Genomic DNA, 26,281 nt, shown 5'->3' on the forward strand with positions numbered 1-26,281 from the left:
CAGTTACCTCCTAGATCTGTCTAAAATTTTTGAAAATGCCTGCTGCCTCCTTCATGCAGCTCACTGCAGAGTGTAGTGGCAGGAATTTACTCATTTGATTTGTTAATGATTATCCAGAGTTGGTCAGTTATTTAAATTTCATGGGCTACTTATTAATGTGAGGGTTCTACTCTCTGTAAATAACATAGTAAATATGATTAAATATACATTGTTTTCTGTAAAGCTCGTAGGTAGTTCTATAATCAATCTATATGGTTTTCAGAAATTGGTGGGAAATCCAGAAAATCTGAAGAATAATGAGATTGGACAAAAAAAAGAAAAAAGTTTTACAAATGAAAATGTATTGAGGTTAGATTTCTAAAAATTCTGTATTATAATGAAATAAATGGACTCTTCAGTATTGCATGAGTTATGTGTAGCATTACACACGTATACCAACAACACACATGTATATCAGCATAGATTGCAAAATGCTACAAGATTTTCTGAAAAGTAAATAAGTAACAAGAAAAAAGCAGTGAGCTTAAGGTAGAGGGGGTATAGACTAATTAAAAACAGATCATGGTTCTAGTTACAATGAAGTTACAATTAAGTAAAATGTCTCCCACTGGACACAACTATACAAGGAACAGAAGATTCTGAAAAGTAAATAGTAGCAATAGACTTGAAGTTTTCAAAAGGCCAGAATTTGAAGTTCTACCAAACAAGTGGTGAGTTTGTCATTTTTACCTCCAGTATCCCCCAGACTGAATGTAACATGGTAGCACAACACGAAACCTAGAACTCGGTACTGAGGCTCAGACAGAAAAAGTTCCAAGAGAAGCCCCCTTACTCTGTCTTGAGGAGAGAGAAAAAGGAATTCTTAAAGATGCAGAGTACAGAAATCCCCCATTTTTTTCTTCTCTGAGTTCTCTTAAGTTCTAGCCTTCAAGCAATAACACGGGCAATGACATTAGAATTCCCAACAGAAGGGGAACCAAAGTTCTTAGAAAAGAAACCATCCTCTCTCATCCCAAGAGAATAGGGCAAATTCCCATCACTTTACCTCTCTCTCTTCCTACCACTTGGCCCTGAATGCAACCATAGTCAGAGACGTGTGTGGCAGAACAGGATAACAAAGCCCCCAACTTTCTAGCTAGTCAAACAAAAAGGAATAAAGTACCAACAACCACATAGAAATTAAAAGGAGTAAATGGGAATACTATTAAACCAACAAATTAGACAATTTAGATGAAACGAACAAATTCCTAGAAAGACACTAATTACCAAACTGATTCAAGAAGAGATAGAAAATCTGAATAGGCATGTAACGAGAAAGAAACTGAATACTAAACTTTAAGTTGATAACTTAAAATAGTCCCATAAAGAAAGCACAGCCTCAAATGACTTCACTGATGAATTCTATCAAATGTTTAATAGAATACCAATAATTCACAAATCCACAGAATAGAAAAAACTCAAAATGGGTCATAGACTAAATATAAGAACCAGAACTGAAAAATTTCTAGAAAAACATAGCAGAAAATATTCATAACCTTGAGTGAGGCAATGGTTTCTTAGATATGACATGAAAAAACACAATCTATAAAAGAAAATAATTGATAAACTGGACTTAATAAAAATTTAAAACTTTTGCAGTTATAAAATACTATTAAGTAAATGAAAAGACAAACCACAGATTATAAGAAAACCTTTGTAAATCATTCATCTGGTAAAGGACAGTATGCAGAATATATAAAAGAAACTTGCAACTCAGTAAGAAGACAGAGTACCCAATTTACAAATGAGCAAAGATTAGTCCTGGTGTGATTCTGCTGTGCAGCTGTTCTCTGGAACAGTACTTGTTTATCTCCGTCCACCTTCTCCCTCACTTCAGAGTGTGCCAACACCCATGAAAGAGTCAATGGACATGGACATGAGTTTCCTGAAACCCCAGAACAATCTTGTCGGTTATGAACTAAAGGCTGCCAAAAATGATCACTTTGAGGTGGGGTAAAGATGAAAATGAGCATCAGTTATCTTTAAGAATAGTCCGTTTAGGGGTTGGCGCAAAGGACAGATTGCACATTGTTGAAGCAGAGGCAATGAATTATGAAAGCAGCCCAATTAAAGTAACACTGGCAATTCTGAAAATGTCTGTAAAGCCAACAGTTTGGTTTCCCTTGCAGGCTTTGAAATAACATCTATGATCTTATGGTTGTGTGTGGTTCAGGGCCTGTGCATATTAATGGACAGCACTTAGCAGCTATGGAAAAAAGATGCATAGTCAGAAGATGAAGAGGAGGAGGATGTGAAACTCCTAAGTATATCTGGAAAGTGATCTGCCCCTGGAAACCGTAGCAAGTTTCCAAAGGAAAAAGCGAAACTTGCTGCTAGTAAAGAAGATGATGAAGATGAAGAAAATGATGACTCTGATGATGAGAAAACTAAAGAGAAAGGTCCAATAAAGAAATCTCCACGACACACTACAGCCGAAACTACACCAAAAAAAAAAAAAATCAAACTAGAATAATAATAATAATAATAAAACTCAAAACCATCAACACTAAGATCGATAGGTCAAGAATCTTTCAAAAACAGAAAAACACAGCAATATCAGAAATAGGGCAGAAAAACACAGAAAGGACCTAGTTCAGTAAAAGACATTAAAGCAAAAATGCAAACAAGTATAGAAAAAGTGGCTTCCCCAAAGTGGAAGCTAAGGTCACTAATTATGTGAAAAATAGCTCCACGTGACTGACCAGGAGGCAACTCTAGATTTCCAGTAGTGGAGGAAGTCTCTTCAAGAAAATAATTTAAACTTAAATTTTTCCATCTTATTTCATTTCTATAACAGTTGATATTTGGCTGTCCTTTTTATAATGCAGAGAACTTTTCTTACTGCATCTGATCAATGTTATCTAGGTTACATCGCCATTGTCTAAAATGTCTGCTGAGCTTTTAAAGATGGGACTCCAACCTTTGCTTGGTTTCAAATATGTAAGGAATGTTATAATAGGACATAGTAGCAATGGTGATCAGACAAATGAAAATGATGGGGAGACAAATACATGCATGTAAAATGAACTCAATATTTTAATAAAGTAAAAATATAAAATTAAGTTAAATATGGGCAAAGATTTGAACATTTCACCAAACGAGATCTATGAACTGCTAAAAAGCACATGAAAAATGCTCAAAATCATTAGTCGTCAGGGAGATGCAACTTAAAACTATAGAAATACCACTTCAGACAATAGCTATTATAGAATAGCTATAATAAAAAACACAAAAGATAACAAGTATTTCCAAGGACAAGGAGAAACTGGAACCTTCCTACATTGCTGGTGAGAATGTTGTAATTGTACAGTCACTTTGGAAAACAATTTGACAATATCTTTAAACATTAAATATAAACTTACAATACAAGCTAGTAATTCTACTAGCATTATTTATAACAGCTAAAAATTGTGGAGGAAATCCAACGTCCATCAATGAATGGATAAACAAAGTGGTATACTCATAGAATGGAACACTATTCAGCAATAAAAATGAACAAAATACTGATATATGCTACAGCATGATATATGTTACACCATGGACGAAACTTAAAACTTAACCTACATGACAGAAGCCAGATGCAAAAGACAACACATTATATGATTCCACTTACATGCGATGTCCAGAAATGGCAAATCTATAGATACTAAAAGTAGATCAGTGGTTTTGAGGGGTAAGGGGTGGGAACAGGATTGACTGCAAACAAGAATGAGAAATTTGTCTGGGATAATGGAAAATATTCTAAAACTGGAAATTACACCTCAAAAAAATGTTGAAAAATTAAATTAGATCTAGAAATTTCAGGTGGAAGTAATTTCCATGTACATGAAAACCAAGATATTGGCCAAGATCATCCAGGGAAAAAAGTAGAAAAAAGCTTAAAGTGAGTTCTTTGGGGACAGTAGACAGCAACAAACAAGAGACAAAAATTGTCTATAATGGACTGCAAAAATGGCCACAATACTATGCAACTCCTCCCATCACGAATCTATTTCCCTCACTCCCCGAGACTTGCTTTGGCCAAAACAATGTTTGAGCAGAGGTACTCTAAGAGTTCAGAGCCTAAACTTCCAGAGGCTTCATGCTCCTCCACTCTTACTGCTTTTGGAATCTGAATCTAACCACATATGAACCAACCAGGGTTGGCTTACTGGAAGAGGAGAGACCAAGTAGAGGAAAACAATGAGTCAGTCAGAAGCTGACTAAAGACACATGAGGTAGTTCCAGCTATGATGAGCCAAGCCTGCCTGGCTCAGATCAGAACAACCCTCATCTGGGCACAGCTCAAACTGCCAATTCCCAGAATTGTGAGCTAAACAGTTAAATGGTTTGTTACAAAGCTTCAGCTGATCAATACACTGAAAAGACATAAATATGACTGATGGATAACACAACATACTAAAAATCTGAGTTTTAAGAATAAGCTTCCTAGGCATGAGAATGAAAAAGCAGTCAACGAGTTTTGACTCAGGTCTGGGAATTGTCAAAGTCATTGTGCAGGGGAACTAACTGCAAAGTGAGAATAACAGTGAAAATTTCTCTATATAGTTGTTTTGGGTCCATAATGAACAGAAAGGCAAGTGAAGGTAAGTCAAAGTGTCGACAGGCCGAAACCTAAGGAAGATTTAGGACTGGAAGTCCTGATGAGGTAAGGATGAAACTCACGAAAAGTTCATGAGGAGGTGCAGATAGGCAAGCATGTGGTCAAAGAGAGCTATTTTAGAATTCAAGATCTATGACTTAGAGCAGTTCTAAGATATGATGAAATAAGCACAGGTTGGATGGATGAATGAATGAATAATTGGAGAGCTATAGATCAATATTTGTCCATTTCATCTAAGCTGTCGAAATTTTTCTGATGAAGTTGTACAGAATATTTTCTTATCCTTTTAACGTCTGTGGGTTCTATAGTTATAGCCTCTCTTCTATGTGTCATAGCAGTGATTTGTGGTTTTTTTCTTTATCAATCTAGCCTAATGTTTATAAACTTTGTTGATCTTTCCAAAGAACCAACTTTGGCTTTGTTAATTTTCTTTATAGTATGTCTTTTCTCCATGTCATCAATATCTGTTCTTATCTTTATTAGCTTTACTCGTTTTATCCCTAACTTCTTAAAGTTGAAAATTTATTAGTTTTTTGACCTTTCTTCTTCCCAAATATAAGCAGTTAAAGCTGTTTTCCTCTATGCACTGCTTTGGCTGCATCATACAATTTTGAGATATTGTGCTTTTATTATCATTTGGTTCAAAATATTTCTAATTTTTCTATGACTTCTTTTTGATGCGTGAATAATTTAGAATCATGTTATTTAATTTCCAAATAAGTTAGATTTTCCTAAAGATATTGATTCCTAATTTGATTCTGTTATAATCAAGAATATATTCTATATTTCGATCCTCTTAAATTTAAAATTATTGTGACTTTTTTTATGGCCCAGAGTATAGTCTGTCTCTGTGAATGCATCACGTAATGATAATATTCTACAGATATCAGGATAGTTGAGGGTTATTAAGATCACCTACATCTTTACTGATTTTGTGTGTGGACAGTCTACCAATTGCTGCAAGAAGAATGTTAAAATCATCAACTGTGATTACAGAACTGTCTATTTCTCCTTCAATTTTGACCATGTTTATTCCACGCATTTTGAAGCTCCATTACTTAAGTACATACACATTAACGATTGTCTTCCTGAACAATTAGCCCTTTAACCATTATTCAACATCCCTCTTTATCTCTGTTGATACTATTTACCTTGCTATCTATTTTATCTGATATGAATATAGCCATACCAATCTTCTTATGCTTATTGTTTGCATCATTTGTTTTTCCACCCATTCACTTTCAATCTAACTGGGTCTTTAAGTGCATCTCTTATATCTAGTCAGGTCTTGCTATTTATTCATTCTGATAATCTCTATTAACTGGAGTGTTTAGTCTATTATTTTTTAATGTAGTGTAAACATAAATAAAAAATAAAACTTGAATTTAAGAGGATAATGCTTTCAATCGGTCTATAATCTTAGTATGTATTATTCAGTACTAATACCCTGCAGCATGTATATTTTATATAATAAGTAGTTGCTCCATAAAATATATTTAAAAAATCAGTCAATAACTAACTAAATCCCATGTAAAATTCCTGACTGCTAAGTAAAGGAATTTTACCTACAGTATAATAGTTCCCTCTACTAATATGTAAAATGCTTAGAATATAGGACATTTACATACATCTTAGTTTTAAAGACTTTAATATTTAAGACTTTGAAGATAATATTGGAATAGTGGCAATTCTAGAATCTTTACCCTATAAAATTGTTCACAACAAGAAAGTGACCAGGCATGAGCAAGGTGACATGCATACCAATAAAGTCTTATTACTTTGTAATTATACATCAGAAAATAATTTTATGAAAAAAACTTCACGAACACCAAACAGTAAATGAAATTAAACTTTTTCTCAGATTTTATGTTATTTAAAATACACTAATATTTCATAGATGTAACATTGTTCCTAATGTTTTCTAACTTTTCATATTTATTCAAATTTTTTCACCAAAGAATAACCCCGTTTACTTATCATCTCTATTAATTCAGGCAAAGGCATGAAATGTGCTTGTTGGAAATGGATAGTCTTGGATCCTGACTTCCATGGTGAGAAAAAAAGGCTTGATGTAATAGTTGCTTTAAAGAGGATAAAGAAAATGTAAGGAAAACCTTGTTTCAAACAATTCAAAGCCTATCTTAGCCTTGCTCAGCCTAGATCAGCCAGAGACCTACAAGGGAGTGAGAAAGAAAATGTTTATTGCTTTTTTTTTTTTTCTGGATGCCATTCTGATTGTGTAATTGTTACAAAGCGAATATATAAAATATATACATATATATTTAATGTAGTTATTGATGTGGTTAGATTTAAGTCTACCATCTTATTTATTTTCAGTCTGCCTCTTGTTGTTGTTGTTGTTGTTGTTGTTGTCATTGTTCTTTTGGTCCCTTGTTCCTTCCTTCTTTGAATCATTTGGATATTTTTTAGAATTTAATTTGGATTTATCTATTATGTATTATTTTGCATTGGTTTCTCTGGGAATTAAAATATGCATCCTTAACTTTTCGTTATACTTAGAGTTAATACACCACTTCATGTAAAATAGAGAAACCTTGCAATCATATAGGAAGTTCATTTATTCTCCTGTACTTCTGTACACTATAGCTGTCAAATAGCTACCTGTTTTATAACCCCTACAAGACGATGTTATAATTTGTGCTTTAAACAATTATATATTTTTGAAAAAAAATTAAGAAGAATAAAATAGTATTCTATATTTACCTTGATATTTGGCATTTCTGAGGCTCTTTATTCAAATTCACCAACACATTTCTCAAAACTAGTTGAACAAAGATTACCAAAGCACATCATTTGGCTCTCAGACATGAACACATAGATTACACATTAAAATTGCCCTTAATTTTTTCTTTTAAGATCATGACAGTTAAAGCAACATCACTTAGCACTAGTCTGATTATAAACAAAACAGAAATCCAGGCACTGGAACTGGATCACAATACTAGCGATAAGGTAAATTGGTTAAAAGATAATTCAGAATATACTTAACACTGATTTTTTTCAGATTATAAATTGAAATGAAAACATTAAATATTAAAACTTTTGTTCAAAACTCCCACATCAAAGTATAAATATCTCTTCAATAATGAATAAAAATGTCAGAGAATATTTTCAACTCATTTCTAAAAGTGTGTATTTTCAAAGTAAACACAGGATATTAATTAAGGCATAACTGTGAGTATGTTGGAAATAAAAAGTGAAAAGCATCCATCTATTTCCCTTTAAGAAAAGGATACGGGAATATCTGGAAAGTTACAGAATCCATGAGAATTGAGAATTAAACTAACTTATAGAAAATGTCAAACATTCAGTCATTCAGCAAATATTTACTGAGCTTCACTCTATGCCATACACTAAGCAAAAACTAGAGATTTGGATGACTTTCAAGATACAGTCTAGTAAGAAAGACAAACAAAAAACTCAATTATGATTACGAGGAGAGAACTAAGATAGTTTGCTGGAGAAGATGACCTATGAACTGGGTTTTGAAGGATGAGCAGGAGTTAGCCTTTTGTGCCCAAGCTTTGGGTTTTTGGAGTTTTGTTTATTGTTTTGGTTGGGGTGAATGGCCAAAGAATGCTAGGAAAAATTAGCCCATATCCCAAACTTCCCTTGGTGTAAGAGATGGCCTATGACACAGTTTTGACCTGTCAGGTGTAAAAGGAACTCTAACTGGGAATGCTTCTAGCAAAGATTTCAATTTCCTAGTGAATATCCGTCTTTGGCTGGCTCTGCTCCTTGCCCTTCTTCCCTCCTTGAACTTGGGCATGCTCTCTGGAGCTGTGCCAGCCATCCTGCAATCACTGAAAGAAAGGCCAGGATTATCTAATACACTGGCAATGACACAGTAGAGCTAGTCAAGCAAAGCCTGTAGCATCTCTAGACTTTTTGCTGAGATTACTCGAATCTGAATGTCTCTATGATGGAGAAAAGTTTTAATAATTAATTTGTATTTTAGAATGATCCTTATTAAATTAGTATGTCTGGATTGGGGATGGGGAAGCAAGGAGACTTGTCTGGAGTTTTATTATGGGGCCTGAACCAAGATAACCGCAATGGGGATATTAAGGAAGGCAGACCCCAGAGATATTTAAGAAAGAAAAAATGTCAGGATGTATAAAGTTGTCTGTCATATCTTTTAGGTTTCTAGTTTGAGCAACTGCAGGGAGTACAGGGTAGTCTTTCTCCAAAACAGGTGCAGATATAGTGAGTGATTATTGAGTTCAGCACTGATTTTGAGGTACCTATGGTACATAATGAGAAAATAATGAAAAAGCAGTTGACTCTCTGTATTTAGAAGTCAAGATGAAGTCTGGATTTGAGCTACAGATTTCAGAGTAACCCTTATATGGGGATAACCTAAAACGGGAAGTATGATGTGATCCTACAATTAAGTTTGAATAGTGTGAACAAAAATAAGACTCAGAAAATTTATTAAAACAAAAAGAAGATTGGTGGTTGCCTAGGGTTTGGAGAAGGAGTAGAATGAGGAGCAAATGATAACAAGTCTGGGGTTTCTTTTGGAGCTAATTTAAATGTTCTAAAATTAAATTGTGTGATGGTTGCACAACCTTGAGAATATACTAGAAATCACTAAATTGTACACTTTAAATGGATAAACTGTATAGTATGTGAATTATATCTCAATCAAACTGTTAAAAAAATTAAGCCCAAGGCAGTACCTTGGGAATATCAACATATAAATAGGAAGATGATCCAGTGCCGGAACAGAGGGACTCACGGCCAGAAAAGGGGTGTTGTCCAAAAACCTGGAAGAAAGAGTTTCAAGAAGCAATCAGTGGCCAACAGTGTCAAATATAAGAAAGGTCAATTAAGTGAAAGACTAAAGTATCTAATTTAGTAATCTGGAAATCACTAGTGCACTTAGTGTGTGATTTTAAGTAGTAGCAGCAAAAGCCAGATTATAGTAAGTTGAAGAATAAATGAGAGGTGAGGAATAGGAAATGACAAATAAACTTTTCAGGTAATTCCTCTTGCCAAAAAGAGCTGGTGGTATAGAGAGGTTTGTATTGTTGATTTCAAAAGGAAGCACATGTGATATTTATATATAAGGGAGAGGAGCCAGCAGAGAGCATGCAATAGAAGATAAAAGAAGGGAAGACTAATAGAACAACATCCCCCAAGAGAAGGGGAAAAAAGGAATTCACAACATAAGCATAAAATATTAGTATGGAGGACAGATGAATTTTCCATTGGACTGTGAGGGAAGTTTAAGATGCTGTTTAGTTGTAAGGGCAAGAAGTTTAATGTGCTATTACTTCATGGCACTGATGTTCTCTGTCAGTTAAGAGACTAAGGTCACTGGCTGAGGGTGAAAGAGTAATCGTGGGGATTTTAGGAGGACATAAACATTTAGAGTAATTACGGTGGAAGAGAAATTTTCAAGGAATAAGCTTAAATGCACATACGCACAGTCCAAATACTTTAAAAACCTGTAATATATTTTGCAACTGATAAAAAGGGCCTTGCACATAATTAAATACCTTCAAATTTATTATACTTTACATGAGGATTTGTTATGACCACACAAACAGATGAACAGGTTCTCACAAATCCCTGAACATATGGTGTCCGCAATGAAAATGTAACTCAGTGGTGTTTGTGCATTGGACCTCAAAAACATGGCACTCTGCAAAAAGTGCAGTTTCAGGGTGACTGGAAAGGCCCACAGTGAGTCATTTTCCCAAGCCCTCTAGAGCAGAGGCCACAACTTTTCATTGTCCTTCAGAGTGGGGGTGGCGGGGGTGGGAAGAGTGATCAGGCCGTTTTGCTGTAGTTGCTAGAAAAGAAATGAAAAGCAATTTTTTGCTTCTCTTGACAGTACTCACAGCAGGTGCCCTCCTAAGGTGTTCAAATAAAATAACGTTATGTCAAAGGCTTGTGTCAACTGTGAAGTAGTATACAAAAATTATTTTTATTGTAGCTGGTACCCAGTCATATTTCCAGTTCCATATTCTTTTATGCGGTCTCAAGAACCCCTCATTCTAATCATATTGGTGTATTCTGAGCTCTGAAAAAAGGCACATACATTACTAAATCTTTCCCTATTTTCATGCTATTCCACTGGCCTGGGGGTTTGCTCTCATTCACTCTCTGTCTAGCCAGGTACTACCTACTGCATGCTTCAGCATAAGTATCACCTCCTCTTGGAAGTCTTCTTTGATTACCCCAGCTAGAAACAATCATTTCATTGGAACTATTCCAACCATTCCTTTTCTATACATAATTTGTTACATGGTATTTGTGCTAATTATATTTTTATCTTTGCCTGCCTTAAGCTCCTAGAAAGCAGGAATTGTGTTTTCCAAATTGCCTTTTTAGTACAATGCTTGCACATAGCAGAAATGTGGCCTGTTGCTTCTGGAAGGAGCTTCAAATATCTTCATGTTACCAGTGAGCACACCAACTGCAAGTCTCAGAGACACTAAGAGACTTGACCAAAATCACAGTTAGCTAATAGCAGAGCTGGAACCCAAAATAAGGATTTTAAACTTTTATTCCCATATTCCTTTCATTAAACCAATGCTCTGTTGTTAGCCTGGTTCTATTTTGTAATCCAAATCTCAAAAAGAGTCATTCTTGAATCTAACAGTGAGCCAAAGATTCAAACTTCTCTGGAAAAGCTTTTGTTTCAATTTTCATCTAGATTGCATTTAATTAGCTTGGATGCATGAAAAAAAAGTGAGTTTTTTCCCTTCCTTCTTTTTTTTCCTTTCAGCATTTTATTTTGTTGCCATGTAGCTAAAGTAAGGGTAAATTATATGGTAGTGGTGACTCTGTAACTAGGGTGATTTTTTTACAAATATATTGGCTGTACTTGTACACCTCGGCCTCTGATGCTCTCATCATATTTGTGACTCATAGTTGGAAACCGCACAGCAGTTCAGTTACTGTAACAGAAGAAACCAGTACCTATAAAATTTCAGCACTGATATTGGGAGTGACCTAGAACTAATCACCAAGGGCAGGGGCTATACCTCAGACCCTTTGCTAGCCCTAGTATTTAACATTGTACTTCATACATAATTAAAAATGAAAGTGTTTATTTTGAAAATAATTGGGTGACACTAAATGAACACTATATCATGTGTAGAGTTCAAATTAAGACTGATTTAATTAGTACAAATTAATTTAGACCTGGAATTTAACCCTAGGCAAAGAATTTATTTATAAAGATAACTTAATTATAAAAAGAAAGCTAAATAATAAATTATGATTTTCTCTAATCCATTAAATTGAGTAATTCTTAATGAAAGATGCAAATTTAAAGACAAGCTGTGACATACAGTTATTTTACTGACCATTCTTCCATGGTTTGGTACAGTAACACTGGAAAAGTAACGAGGCCAAGAGGGTTTATGGGGACCATCCTCATCTACGATAACTTAGATAATCACTGTAAGAACCTAAAGGATTTGCCTACTCAGCCTTATAAGGAATATCTACTAAAAATTCATCCAACTTAGCTTCTCTCTTTCATTGAAAATTTGGGGCATATTATTCTCTGAGCTGTGAGTGACACACTTGAACACCACAGAGCAGACAAAATGTAGCTAGGGAGTTCTTGTCTTACTCAGTCTTTATCTTGCTATGTGACTCTTCAGGAACTGTTTAACTTGAGTTAACTCTTTTAGTTCCTTTACCTGAAATGGGAAGTGAAGGTATTTACTCAAATCCTGATACACATAAAACATACTCTTCCCCCTCCTTTTATCAAACAAGGTTTCCCTTATTCCACTGAGCTGATGAATAGGGATCACTTACCACTGTTCACTCCGGGTATTCTCAAAGGGCATTCTAATTGTCTGCAGTCTCCTGAAGTACTCCCAGGACACTTTCTTGTAATCTAATGGTACCTCAATTACCCATATCACTTTCTGAAATTTCCTTAAAATCAAGATTGTCACTGCCCGATTTTCACCACAAGAATCTAGGGTAACAGTTAACCACTGTATAAAATCACAGCATAAAACAAAATATAAATCCTCAAAAAAAGTGCGCTTCTTAGACACTCAGAATGAAGACTTGGTTTCTAAACTGTTTCCTACAAGAGTATGAAATCATTTCTCTTCATTAGCTGTTTAGAACCAAAAAATAAACAAACAAAAACCATCCCAGTTCTTTATCTCCATACAGAAGACACATATTTCTATTTATCTAATTGGGCCTTTTTCTCTGTCAGCGAATTGGGGTTATACTGTTCAACTGTTAACGGATGAATTAATAATTCACATTCTCATATGCTAATTATTAAAACTTAGAGAACTATTAAAAAGCTAGTAGAGACAAGTTTACAAATAAGTGAAAATAAAAAGAGTTGTTGGTGGTTATATTTCCAAAACATCTTATAAACATCTATATTATTTATTTCTAGCTTCAAGAAGAAACCGAGTTGGATAAATGAGCCGATTATATCCATAGCGAGGAGAAAAAAGCTGGAGTTCCTCGGATGACAGTAATGCGGCTTTCTTCCCTGCTGCAGAACTTTCCCAAAGCAAACTGGGAATGGCATGGTTTTCCTCCCTCAAAAAGTATTTCTCTACCTGGGAATGAACATCCTGAAATTTCCTGTCCAACTAGACTCCTTGCTGGGCGTGTGGGTAGCAGAAGCAATACCCTCTGCCAAGTAAAGCAGCAAAGTGCTAACCAAACTTCTTCATGTGTTCAAGGGCTTTCCCAAAGCTCTTTCACATTTCAAAATGAGTCAGCAGATCCTAAACTCATTTTCCTCATTTGACCACTATGGAAATGCTGAGGGTGAATTATCTACTTACTGAGATTGAAATGAGGTATGAGAAAACACAAACTTCTTAGTTCAGTATGATTAGGACTTGTCAGAAAATAAAAACCTTTCCTTTTATAATTAATTATTCTGCAGCAGCTACTGCTAAAAAACAGCAACAAGAATATCCATTATACTACTCAAATTCTAATTTTTAAAATATGCTGGAATCCATAAAATTCAGAGGTATTTCTCAAGGAGAAAGTCCTGAAGGAAATAACATTTTGACAGAAAAGGAGAAGAAAAACATCCCCTATGTTATCCTTAAGAGGAAAATGTTCTATTTGTGGTAAACATAAAACAGTAATAAAATATGACATTCTCATGCAACACAGTCTCAGGATTTTCACTTATGAAATAACATCTTTTGAGTGGTTTATCAAAGGAACTTGCTACAAAAAGGAACATGGGTAGCCTATCAATAAATTAAGCTAATTTTGCATTTGATTTTCTGAGGAAAAAAAAAAATCTAACCAAATCCATTTTGTTACAATCAGTGACTTACATTTTTAATACAAATCCCAAGGCAATTTTAAAAGCCTAGAAAGATAAGAGTTAAGATTCAGAAAATGTTGAATCATGAGCCATGTTCTGAAAATGTCCATTTTTCTTTTCTGCCCAACTCTGAGTCCTATTTACCCAATTACGGGGACTGGCCCTCATCGAAGAATTTTTCATTCATTCAAGAACCCACCATACCACAGTGGGATGCACCCCCTAAACAAGAGAAATGTGGTCCGTGCCCTCAAGGAGCTCACAGTCTAGCAGGTGAGGCAATGTGAAGTACAAACAGGATGCCAAACCGTACCAGAAATTTTGTGAAATAAGTTAAGGTATTAAACAACAGCTCCCAGCTTTCCTAAGCAAATGCAAACTCAAGACAAATTCTTAACTGAGAGATAACTAAACAAGACATAGCTCTCACTCATTTTTTTCCTGTTTATCCTTTAGCTAAAACACCTGATGGCAAATAAAAGAATACATAACAGGATTATTATTCTGATTCGATTACTTATATGTATGAAACTAATAATCCCTTTTTAAAATCAAAATCCTAAATATTGACATTTGCACCCTCACCATTATTTATTTTTTGTCACATCTATATGGTTTATTCCATTAAATTTATTAGATTTTCAAAAAGTGTTGCTTCATAACAGGCATGGTTTATATCATTTCCCATAAATTTGAATTGATTTAATAAGAGTAAAATTTGCAAAGAGATGTTTTATTTTTACACATTTTTAAATTCAATTTTACAAAATGTAATGATAGGTACCTAGTACTGAACACCCACTATGAATTAAGTGGGTTTTTTTTACATATGTACTTATAAACCCAAAATCAACCCCTCCCCCCCCCCCCACGCACACAGCCTTGACAGGTACTATTGGTCTTATTTCACAGATGGGGAAACTGAGGTACTGAGAAGTTAAAGAATCTCCTACTGACTAGTTAATTTATTCTCTTACGTATCTTAAATTAAGCCCAGAATTCTCACCGTCCAGGGCTACATGCAGAATTACTCATTGTGCATCATTATAATGATGTTATAATAATGCAGTTAAAGCTTTCAAGTAACTAGAGTCCAATAAAACATTTAGAGTGCAATAAAACATCTGATTAATCAGTGAAATGAAATGCGCAATAACTTCTTAGGTAAATGGCAAGTACATGGATGGTGTCTAACTGTGAAGTCTGCTAAGATAGGTAAACCACAACAAACATTGGTACCAGTAACCTCCAAGCCTGGCTGTGTGAAACTCTCTCAAAAAGTTGGAAAATTATCTCACACTAAGTAGGGTTGGCCTGGAAACTCATGAAAAAATGCTGGGTCAGGGAGAGGTTATGTTTTTGTTTTGGTTTATTCTATGTTCAGTGGGGCCAGTCCTACAGCAGTTCCACATAATCTCTGCACCACCTCACCAGCTCATGGAAGGATGGTCCACATTTTGAGCACAGAAGCTAGCACACAGAATCAAATAAAGCCGAATCACCACCACCATCACTTTGCAAAAATCATCAGATGGCTCCAATAAAATACAGAGCTTCATGAGTGAATAGAAATATAAACTTGAAAGTCTAAAACAAAATGCACATAAATCAAATTGCTTTACATCAGCTTCCTAAAAGCTCTTCTCTGCCGTTGGATATCCAAGTGAACAACTCCATTCAGTACCCAGAAAGCTTCCAGCCGCAAATGAAGCTGAGATCCACCCCGGGGCTAAGTTTTCTAAGGTCCATGGTGTCTTTACAGGCTGTCTTTCCCCCTCTTGTACAGCGGCTCTATAGCACAAGAAATTTGCTAAAACTGTTGTTCGGTTGTGGGTAGTATGCTCGCCATTCAATGCCCCACTGTTTTCTTAACACTCGTATGATTAATATTGGTACTCAGTTAAGAGAACATCTTCTGACCTTGAGCGTGCGCGCTAAATAAATTACCTCAGAACGAAAGTGGTGTGATCTCATAACAGCATCTGGAGAGAGAAAAGAAAACCGAGACTTCATTTAACTCCCCGTTCTTCATCTGCAGAGTTACTGATGACTTAACCTAGGGGTTCGGGGCAAAGGTCGGGAAGGCACATTCCAGATGCCTTGAATTCAGTGGGGGACATCCTATAGAGCAGGAGGTTACTAGGCCATCAGTCTGTAAGTAATTTCTCCATGAGAAGTTTCAGGGGAAGTTCTGGGAGAGTTGGGGAGCCCCGAACTCTACATGCCTTACTTTCTTACCCCTAAGCTCCAACGGTGGATGGGTGAAGGAAGGCTGTCGCAGCCCCGGACTCTGCTCCAATTACCCTCAAGGGCTTAGGAAACTGACTCTAAGAATTTGCGTCCGCTCCTCTCCTCCCAGCTCTCTGCATCGCTGTGTTTATCTCAACCCGGGAGACTGGAGGAAGGGAGTGAGCGCAAAAGAGGCGAGGGACGTTAAATACATAAACGTACTCGGCTTGGGGAGTGGGCAACGATGGAGATAGTGTCAGTAGCGCAGAAGGGGGCGAGCGGCGCTTCACTCTCCAAATCGGCTTAAATGTCCCTCCTAGCCCGAAGACACACGTCGCAGCGTGCCTTACCTCGGCTCCTTGAACGACCCGAAAAGACCGATTTCATCGGATGCCTCCCTTTCTGGAGCTTGCGATGCCAGCAACAGAAGAAGACGATGGTGGCGATGGTGCCCAGCAGAAGCAACAAGAGGAAGAGGGCACATTGGATGCTATAGGGTCTCAGCAAGACCAGAAAAGCCGCGGCGATCATGGTGCGGGCGAGGCGGGGGCAGCTCCGCGGCGGGGCTGGAGGGCGGCGGCACAGACACCGCGCGGGGCGCACGCCGGAGTGGCGGGCACGGGCGAGCGCGGCTCAGCGCGTCATGCCCGGCGCACGCGGCCCTGCGCCCAGCCCAATGGCTGCGCACCCCGCGCCAGCCGCTCTATGCGAGTGATCCAGGGCGCGGGGAGCGCTTGCCATGACTCAGCAGACGGCGACAAGGCTGGGACTTGGCGGCAGGGAGCCTCTCCCTTCCCTCCCCTGGCACCCCCGCCCCCGTCCGTGCGCAGCCCCCGGGCGCAGTCCCGCCGGGGACGCGGCGGGCGGGGAGGAGCAGCGCGGCCGTCGCGGCCACCCGGGCCCTGTGCATCGTCTTGCGGCCGCCGCTGACCTCGGCATCCCGAAGACGGGCGCACGTGGGTCGGGGCGGGGACTCGGCGCCGGGGCTGCAGCCGCGGCGGCCCACGGGGGGCGGGAATGGGGCGCCGCGGCGGGGGCTCGGCTGATGACATCACGGCCGGGCTGCGGCAGCGCGGGCGCGCGGACATGGCTGCGGCGGCTGCGGCGGCGGCGGCCGCGGGCTGCGCTCGGGCCTGAGCGCCCAGCGCCCTCCCGCGGGGCCGTCCTCCAGTCCGTGCATTCCGCGGGTGCACGGACCGTGTGCCTCTCAGCTCCCCGCCGCTTGGTGCTTCCACCTATCCAGCCTCCCTTGGCCGAATTTCTGGGGAGCCCGGCATCAGGGGGCGCCAAGGAGCCAGGGGGAAAACCGTAAGGCGCTGAGGGAGCCTCCAGGCGGTGCTACCCCCAACCTCCCACCTCCCCGCGCTCCGCCCCGAGGTTGGGGCTTTGGAAGATGCAGCCGGGTGAGCTATTGCTTGCAGGGGGGTTCCTCGCACGCTTAAGCGTGAACACCGGGCAGGGCCTTCCTGGGAATGGGGGTCCTCCAGGAATGGGAGGCCCACTCATCCAAGCGCCTCTAAACTGGAGCGCTCTCCAATAGAACGCTCAGATCTGCAAACGTGAACTGTTCCACCCCCAAACTTGGTGCTATTTCGCAGCCGAGAAATGGGCTCTTTAGGTCCTCTTATATCCATGCGTTTACCGTAAAAGCTTACTCAATTAGCGCATTTAAAGGGAGAGGCAATTTCAGATTTAGAGAACTGGCAAATGAATTGACTGGTAAATATTTTGAGGAGAAAATGTTTTGGGGGGTGTGAGGAAATAATGATCTGTCACACTTAAAATGCACACACTCCCTCATCTCTCCCTCTTGCCCCCTCCCATTTCTTCATAATCAGCAAAAAGTGTATTGTAGTTGATGGTCGGGAGATTTTACAGTGGTCGCTGGTGCAATGCCAACGCAGAAGGTATGGCGGGAGCGCTGCAGTGCGCCTTTCTGTGGACGGCCACTGCCACCTGGCAAAGAAGCCGCTGCTGCAGCAGTCTGCAGCATCTTGCGGCCTTGGCCCGTGGGCCAGGTGCGGTACTGTGTTATGCTGTTCCCAAAGCAATGCTGTCTGGGGCTGTTTTTGTTCGTTTTGTTTTATTCACTGGCATAAGGAAACGAATTATAATGGCAAGGTAGCACATTACTGCATTTGTGGAGTTTCTAATAGCTATCAAGGTAGACTCTGAAATATTTAAGAGACTGAAGAAATGGTGTCATGAAAACGTCACTTGTAAAATTCTGAAAAACAAAGAATCCATGACATTACTTAAGTTTTGTTATTTACTTGAAGGATCTTCAAATTAGTGGTGTTTTTTAACGATACAAAATCAACTGCACAGCTCTGCATAAAAGCTTAACCACTGATGGTCTTAACAACCTTTAACATATTACCATGTGCAAGCATTAAAGGAAACTCAAGAAGCATTGCCTAATGCATTTCTTAAATGCCAAGTTCATAAACATGGGAAACAATGGATTAAGTTTTCTAATATACAGCTTGTTTCCTAAAACAAAGCAAACATTCAAGTTGTTGACATGTTGCATCTCATTCAGTTGTGAGTTGAAGATGGAAGGATCTTGCTTACAGATGCTGTATAAGGTAGGAATGTTGAATATCAGAGTGTAGGCTGCACTGCAAGTCAGGAGAGGCTTCACAGGTTTCTGGCTCTCAGGGACTGGTGAGTAGCACTTTATCATTTGCCCATTGCTTAAAGGTTTCCCAATACCACAGGGCCCTGCAGTGAGAGACTGTATTCCTGTCTACTGTGCAGGGGTTATTGGTGAGAATCCTGAGAGCCTGCAATGTGTGGCACAGCAGGAAAGGAAGAATTCTTTACCGCATCTACTCACAGTGGCCTAGTGAAGTAATTTAAAAGAACAACACTGAATTAACCTTCTCCAAACATTGGGAGAAATAACTAACAGAATTTAGGAAGGTCATCTTTACTTTATATTTTTCACTGACTAAACTTTGTGAGTGAGCCAAAATGGTCTAAATATCCTTGAAACATGTCTAAGACCACAAACACAGCATAGTAACCGATTTACCCCAAACTCTGCATTTTTAACAACAAAAAGCAACAAAATAGCAATTATGGGTTTCTGAGCTATTACTTTAGCACAATTGTTATCATCCTGAGTCTTACTTACTGCAGCCATTTATAAGTTTCAAGTGCACACAAGAACATCATTTATCTCTCTTGGCCAGCAAATGCTTAACTGCCATGCAGCAGGATTATAGATATTTATATTTAGATGCATTCATTTCTGTTCTTTGCATCGGTTATCTCAAGGATATGAATAATAAGCAAACCTGATCATTGAATGAATTTAGTATTTAGGATCCATTATTATTTTCTAATTTGTTTGTTGATAATTTATCATTTCCTTTTCCAAATAATGGCATGTTATTAATTGCTTCTTTCTGTGTATTTCTGTGATGCCTAATGCATTGTGGAATTCAATAAATATTAAATTAGCCAATCAATCCTTTTGGAAGTTAATTTAGTAGAATTCATACATCATTTTCCTGGTAGATTTTCATTTAAAAAGAATAATTGACATTGTATCAAAGTCACAAAAATTTTAAGTTTGGGGTTAGGAGTGGAGGAGGTAGGCATTTCTTCACACTAAGAAATGAAAAATCAGAATGGAAATGTATATATAATTTTTTGACTTTCTATCATAGTGAGTTAGCACTGTTACCCAATAGAACCCAAATGAGTTCAGAATAGTTAAGAGAGTTTTGTATCGGGTATGTAGGGAGATGATCCATCATGCAGCCCTTCTTTCCTTTGGATTCTCAACTAAATTGAGAACACACACAAAGAACCAAAAGGAAATTAAAAATAGTAACTTTACTCAGGTAAAGTCAGATTGCAAAATACGGCTTAGACCCAAGGCCAAAATGGGGCATCTTATTCCTTTTCCCCTGACTCAGCATGTCCAGTCATAGCTGAAGAACTACAGTTGACCTTTTAAAAACATGGGTTTGAACTGCATGGGTCCACTTACACACAGATTTTTTTTTTTAATGCTGTGAATATATTTTATGATTTTTAAATACTCTATCTTACTTTACAGTAAGAATATAATATATAATACATCTAACATACATAATTTGAGTTAATCAACTGTTTGTTATCAGTAATGCTTCCAGTTAATAATAGTAGGCTATTAGTGCTTAAGTTTTGCGGGATTCAAAAGTTATATGTGGATTTTTAACTGTTTGGGGAGTTGATGCCCGAAGTCTTGTGTTGTTTAAGGGTCAACTCTATAGTCTTTCTCAGACAGAGCAAGAAGGAACCCTGCATTTCTTATTTCCCTCTTACCTGGAGACCAGAGGCTAAGAGCCTGACATTGTCCAATCCACAAGGCATTCTGCATGAGTGAGCAAGAGGTAGGACCACGTTTAAGAGGAGACCTTTTATATTTCAGCCCATTAGTGGCCGGTGGGCTCTCCCCAGTTTACCTCATCATGAAGTCATTCCACCTCCCAAAGATAAGAGTAACGGGCTTTAATAAAATGGAAAAATATCTGTAGGACTTCCCTTGAGGTAGGTTGGAAGTTGTGGCACAAATACCTAATTTATGGATCAGAAAGAAGAAAAGGCTCCACCCTAAGCTGTGTAATGACCTATTGAAAGAAAGGGAGAGATTGCAGATGACTTGAGTTTTGAACTAGGAGGAACAGTTTTGAAGGGGAAGATGACAGTTTTAGACCCACTGAGGTGGAAGTGTCAGGTCATCCATGTGAAATTATCCAGCAAGCCCATGGAAATATGGGTGGAGAGGTCGGAACCAGAGACAGGAGTCATCAACATAAATTATAGTTGAAGTCATAGGAATGGATGAAATGACTAAGGAAGAGAAACTAAAAAAGAATTAGAATCATAAGTTTGGAGACAGTTTCCAAAAGGAAAACAGAAGGCAAGACCATGGAAGCCTAGTGAGCAGTGTTCCACTTTAGTGGCTTACTACAACAAATGCACAAACAGGAGGTTAAAGAGAGTGAGGACTGCATACTGGCGACTAGGAGACCTTTGGAAAGATTCCAGAGAATTGATTTGTTATAGTGGAAGAAGCTAAAGCCAGACTAATGGTTTGAAGAGGGTAAAGTAGATGAAAAAGAGGAGAGCCGCTGTCCACAATCTTTGGAGTTTAAAAGGGATGAGGAGAAATGCAATTTAAAGCCTGAATAGAGGCCAATAAAGGTCCTTTTGTCAGAATAGGAGTATTCAAATAAGTTCCGTGGAACTTGGTAGAGGGAACCAGCAGTGGGAGAGAAATTAAGACATGAAGAAAGGGGAGAAGAGCACATTCTCCTGGGCATTTGTGGTTTAGCTATTTGTTTTAACTCATCTTAACATCCCCCAGACTGGTGCTTTCTGCTCTCAGGCTGCTTTTGACTTTTCAGAGTTAAAATTGACCCAGACTAGTTATGATGACTCCCTGCCCATGGTCTCCTCCCCACTTGCCCTGGTTACTAATATTCAGATTAGAAGAATGATTTGGGGGAAAAGGTAAGGAAATTTTGAAGTATATCCCAGGTTGTCTATAAGCTTTTATTACAAGCCTATATGGAAGTGAGAAAATTACCCAACTGGTAATCATGCAAAGACATTACATTGAAATATGTAATTGCAAGGGTACCCATGCAAACAGAAAGTTTAGGTACAAATGGCTCTAGCAATAAATTATTAGAAATAAGTCATACTGATTTTGGACTGGTAACCTAGTTATTCGTAGGTAACATTTTTTTATTCTCAGAATTAAATAGCATGAAAGGAATTAAGAAGAATCTGAGAAAATGTGTTCTATGGCCTGTTGATTCCCAAGTGGTTTTCTATGACAGTTTGAGACCAGGACCTGTGTCAATAATATACATGTTCTGACATTGAAAGGTAAAGGAACTACAGAAGAACCTGTGTCATCTAATGTAATCTTGGAGGCAATTTCCAGCCACCAGAATCAAGAGAGCCATCATGTGGATGGATCACTATTGTGTTTTTAAATTTTTATTTTTTTGAAGGAAAAACAGTTGTTATTTGCAGTAATATCAAATATTATTTTCAGCAAATATTCCCTGGGAAAGGAGTTCATATTCATTTTTCCATAATACAAATATTTTATTTCTATAAGAAATATTTTATAAGAAAATATTTTAAGTGGAATCATTCCAAATTGTTCTTTTAACCTTTTAGAAATTTTAGAGCCTAGTTTAGGATTTTTTGTCCTATGAGTTGTAGAATCTATAATAATGGTGTGGGGGAATGTTATGTGGTCTTTTGGTGGGGGGTTTTGTGAGCATTACTTACTTCTCAAAAACGTCTGAGTTTAAGAATTTAAAATATCAATATAATTGAATTCATATACTCTATAATGCTTTGCAGACAGTTTTTAGAAAGTAGTCATTTATTATCTACCAGCAAATAGAATTCATTTATATAGTTTCCACATTGAGTGCGGGATTGGTCATGCAGCAAAACACTGAGTCATTTAGCCAGAAAATTTACTCATAGTTGTATGAGCTGCCAATGGAAAATTTGAGAGCCGTTCATAAATCAAATTATAAAGCTCTTAGAGTTATAAATCACTGAGCAGCATTGTTCATTATTATTCAGATAGTGTAAAATATTTCCACCATTTCTAAGAATGAGCAAGTTACAAAGCAAATTTGAAACCTGAAGATATTGCCTTCTAGATCCAAAATAAAAGTTGCCATATAAGTTACTAATGTTTCTACATACTTAAGTGAAAAAATGAAAAAAAGTAAAGTACTGGGTTGAAGTGGCATAGTAATTATTTTATGAGATGAAAAAAAATCTTGACTTTTATGAATTAAATTCTAGATTGTCTTAATAAAATGACAGCAACATTTAATAGCTAAATTTCCTCCATTTCTTATAAGTTTTGTAGGACTTTGGTTTTAAATATTCTGTGCTACTAGATTTGTATGCTAATGCATCAGTATGCTGATAGCCTGAAAGAATCATGTCACTAAGAGAGCAGAGATAGCAAGTGTACCGAGGAGAGCAGAGAATTGTGACAAGTAACTGATGCTTAGTAAAATGTGTTTCGATAACACACAATTCCGGAGGTTATTGAAATTATCCAAATGTAATGACATCCCGTGGATCTTGAAACAGAAAGAAAGTACATCTTAAAGTCTTTATAGCTCCAAAATATTTTTTGAAGTAAATCAGGGAAACGATCAGCAAACACACTATATTAAATGTAGTAAAGAAGAAAGCCAAAAACCTAAAACCTGTTCTTGCTGGTCCTATCTGTACTGTGGGAGTTCTTAACCTGGAATTCATTGACAGGCTTCTAGAGACCTGAAATTTTATACATGGGTCTCTTTTAGGGTAATAATCTGTAGTTTTCATCAGGTTCTTAAGGAGATATTATGAGAGACAGAGACAGAACCATGCAAATCCACACAGATACCAAGGCTTCTGCAGTTTCAAATCATTCTCTCAACCCATCAATATTAGCATCACCTAGATACCTTCCCTGATACAGAGAGAAATGTCTTGATCATCATCACTCTAGGATGAGCAGAGGAAACTGAACTCTTAACCTGTAAAAGTTCAGGTACCTCTTCCAAATGCAGGCAAATGCTGCCCATCCTAAGACTAAGTAGAGACCATGTACTGTGAGCTTGTCCTTGCAACTTTAAACAGATTGGGAGAGAGACAAGTGAGTTAGTTACCTAAGGTAACTTTTTTTGGGATGTTGATTCTAATGCTGAGAAGGGAAGACTGTGCTAGCTATCCAGGACCACTTCCACAGACTTTTGTCACAGGAGGAAAGGCTAACTTGGTTCCCAAGCTGCCTTCAGGGCAATTTTTATCTATATCCCAATTTTTATCTATATTTTTAATGGATAAGTGCATTCTGAGGCAAAAATGCTGGTCCTAAAATTTAGTATTGAGCTCAGAGTCTGTAAGGCTCTCCATAGTCTTAAGGCTTACAAGAGGTAGAAGGACTTTGTATTGGCTCCTAGAAACTGCTCCTAGACAACCTGGTGACGTAGCACCTACCTTCCCTAAATCTTGCCCCAAGCTATAGGCTTATCAGAGTTCAGCCTTTTGCATAGACCTGGTAACTGGGACCCTTATTCCAGCCAAAGTAATCCAGCAGTTGGCATAGAAGGCCGCCTGTTCATATTGAGTGCTCAGTTCCATATACCCATTATCTCTGGCTTCCCACGCTTGCCATTCTTGTGAACAGTGAGTGACTCTCCCACCACTACTGTGTTCTCAGGACACTAGATCTCAATGTCCCATCTCTGTGATTACATTCTGTCACATCATGGGGCTGATTATTTCATCATGTTAATTTCTCACTCCAGGGGGCAGGTCCAGTTTCCAGGAGTGTCCTGATCTCTCAGTCTGGCTTGTTTCATTTTTATCAAGTTCTGTTCTGGCCTTCTAGGCTGTTAAGGGTTTAGTGACACAATGTTCATGCATTCCACATAGAGACAGACTTTGAACCAACGCCAATTCCTAAGTGATTCGGACCCCTCTGGATCTATCAGACGCTATTCTTTGCACAATTTCATTTTGTGGTCGTTTGTAGTGAGGCAGGAATTCACCTTGAAAGTGTATCACACCCTCTGCTATCTGGGGAGCTGTTGAAGCCTGGACTTAGTGCCTTCATTAGGGGGAACCAGCAACACCTTGGGAATTGGTTAGTACGATCATTATTCACATCTTCCTCATGCTCAAAGGATGTGGGACAACACGTCCTGGGTATCCTCATTACCGAATGGCTACCTTTGTGTGGACAAGTTGTTTTTAGTAGTAGCTAACACTTATTGAGCATCCGCTCTCGGCTAAGCTTGTGCTAAATGCTTTATAGACACTTACACATTTAATCCTCACAGCAACTGTGGGTAGGTACTACTTTTATCCCTAATTTATAAATAAAGACCCTGGGGCTTCGAGATGTAAGGGATTCCCTTAAGATCACATAGTCAAAAACCTATGCAATTTCTGTCGCACATTTTCACTTGTACTGCCTCCCCTCCCACCGAAGTTCCTCCCCTAAAGGAATTCTTCTCAGTTGGAGTTTCCTGGGCAACTACCCTTCCTCCACTCTGACTGTCCTTAGGCTGTCTTTATGAGGCTGAATGAGGGCCATCCTGACTCTCCAGCAATATATTAGCTGTCTCCTGGCACATGAGCTCTTGTCCTCTTCTCTAGCCTGTGAGGTATTTGCCTAGACCACCTCCTCTAATGCTTCAGTCTAACAAGGCTCCTTTTATTGAAAGGAGTCTTACCATTTCATCGTCGTATCCCCATCACTATCACTTGGGTAAATTTGACCCAGCACCTCCAGGAAGCTAAACAAGCTTGGGAAGCCAGGCACATTCCCACTTTTGAGATGACCTGGTGTCTTTCATGAAAGGGATAGCTCTAATATTTTTTTTCTTTATATTTTTAAGTAATCTAGAGGTTCACCTAGTTTAACATCATAGGCACCCAGGTTAATTAACTGTTTCTTGATACCGCCCCTCCCACCCTTGCATGTTTATATGGATCAGGTCTTTTTCAGTTAATAATAAAATACTACTACTAAGGTAATATGCTATTAACATACCTAACATTAACTCATAAAAGGGTGCTGTTATGATCACCATTTCAGAAATGGGGAAACAGGCACAGAAATGTTCCATAGGTAGTAAGTTTGGGTTATAGGGTTATGGATCCAGACAGTTTGATTCTAGAGCCTGTTCGTAATCATTTATATGACCCTGATTCATCATCTAACATATTTGGAAGAAATTCAGACTGGAAGACTGTCTCAAACTATCTGTATAGCAAGACTTTACCTCTACAAAAAGAGAGAGAGAGAGAGAAAGAGAGAGAGAGAGAGAGAATTTCACTAAGCTTTCTATCCTTTGGTGAAAGGCCAAGTTTAGCCTTCTCTTCCTATGAACAAGATGTACATTTGCCTGAGGTTCTGTTTCCCCTAGACATTTGAGCAACTTTTCAACTATAGAACCACTGGCTCACAACATTATCCCAAAATGCCACGACTGCTGAATCCTCTGTTCCTCTCAGTCTTTAACATTCCTGAATCTTGAGGTTGGCTT

General features: G+C 38.2%; 2 protein-coding genes and 1 pseudogene across 9 annotated transcripts in view; 2 read left to right on the forward strand and 1 right to left on the reverse strand.

Moving 5' to 3' along the window:
- DST (dystonin) overlaps nt 1-16,961 on the reverse strand; it is a 398,831-nt gene extending 381,870 nt beyond the window's left edge. For 2 of the 8 annotated variants that reach the window (XM_036230202.1, XM_036230198.1), the window contains exons 1-2: nt 16,541-16,721; nt 15,909-15,943 (exon numbers count right to left, since the gene is read on the reverse strand). In XM_036230202.1, coding sequence (XP_036086095.1) covers nt 15,909-15,943; nt 16,541-16,721 — 216 coding nt within the window. Of the gene's footprint in view, nt 1-9,345; nt 9,433-15,881; nt 15,944-16,540 lie in introns of all 8 variants that reach the window. The other 6 variants (XM_036230186.1, XM_036230189.1, XM_036230457.1 and 3 more) reach the window with 6 other exon arrangements.
- LOC107511372 lies at nt 1,892-2,833 on the forward strand (annotated as a pseudogene).
- Nucleotides 16,962-17,315: 354 nt separating the features above from the next.
- Nucleotides 17,316-26,281, forward strand: part of BEND6 (BEN domain containing 6) — a 47,563-nt gene continuing 38,597 nt past the window's right edge. The window contains exon 1 of the mRNA XM_016145691.2: nt 17,316-17,593. The gene's annotated coding sequence lies outside the window, so the exon portion shown is untranslated. The remainder of the gene's footprint in view (nt 17,594-26,281) is intronic.

Source organism: Rousettus aegyptiacus, unplaced genomic scaffold (assembly GCF_014176215.1).
Source record: "Rousettus aegyptiacus isolate mRouAeg1 unplaced genomic scaffold, mRouAeg1.p scaffold_m13_p_1, whole genome shotgun sequence".
Taxonomy (NCBI): Eukaryota; Metazoa; Chordata; class Mammalia; order Chiroptera; family Pteropodidae; genus Rousettus; species Rousettus aegyptiacus.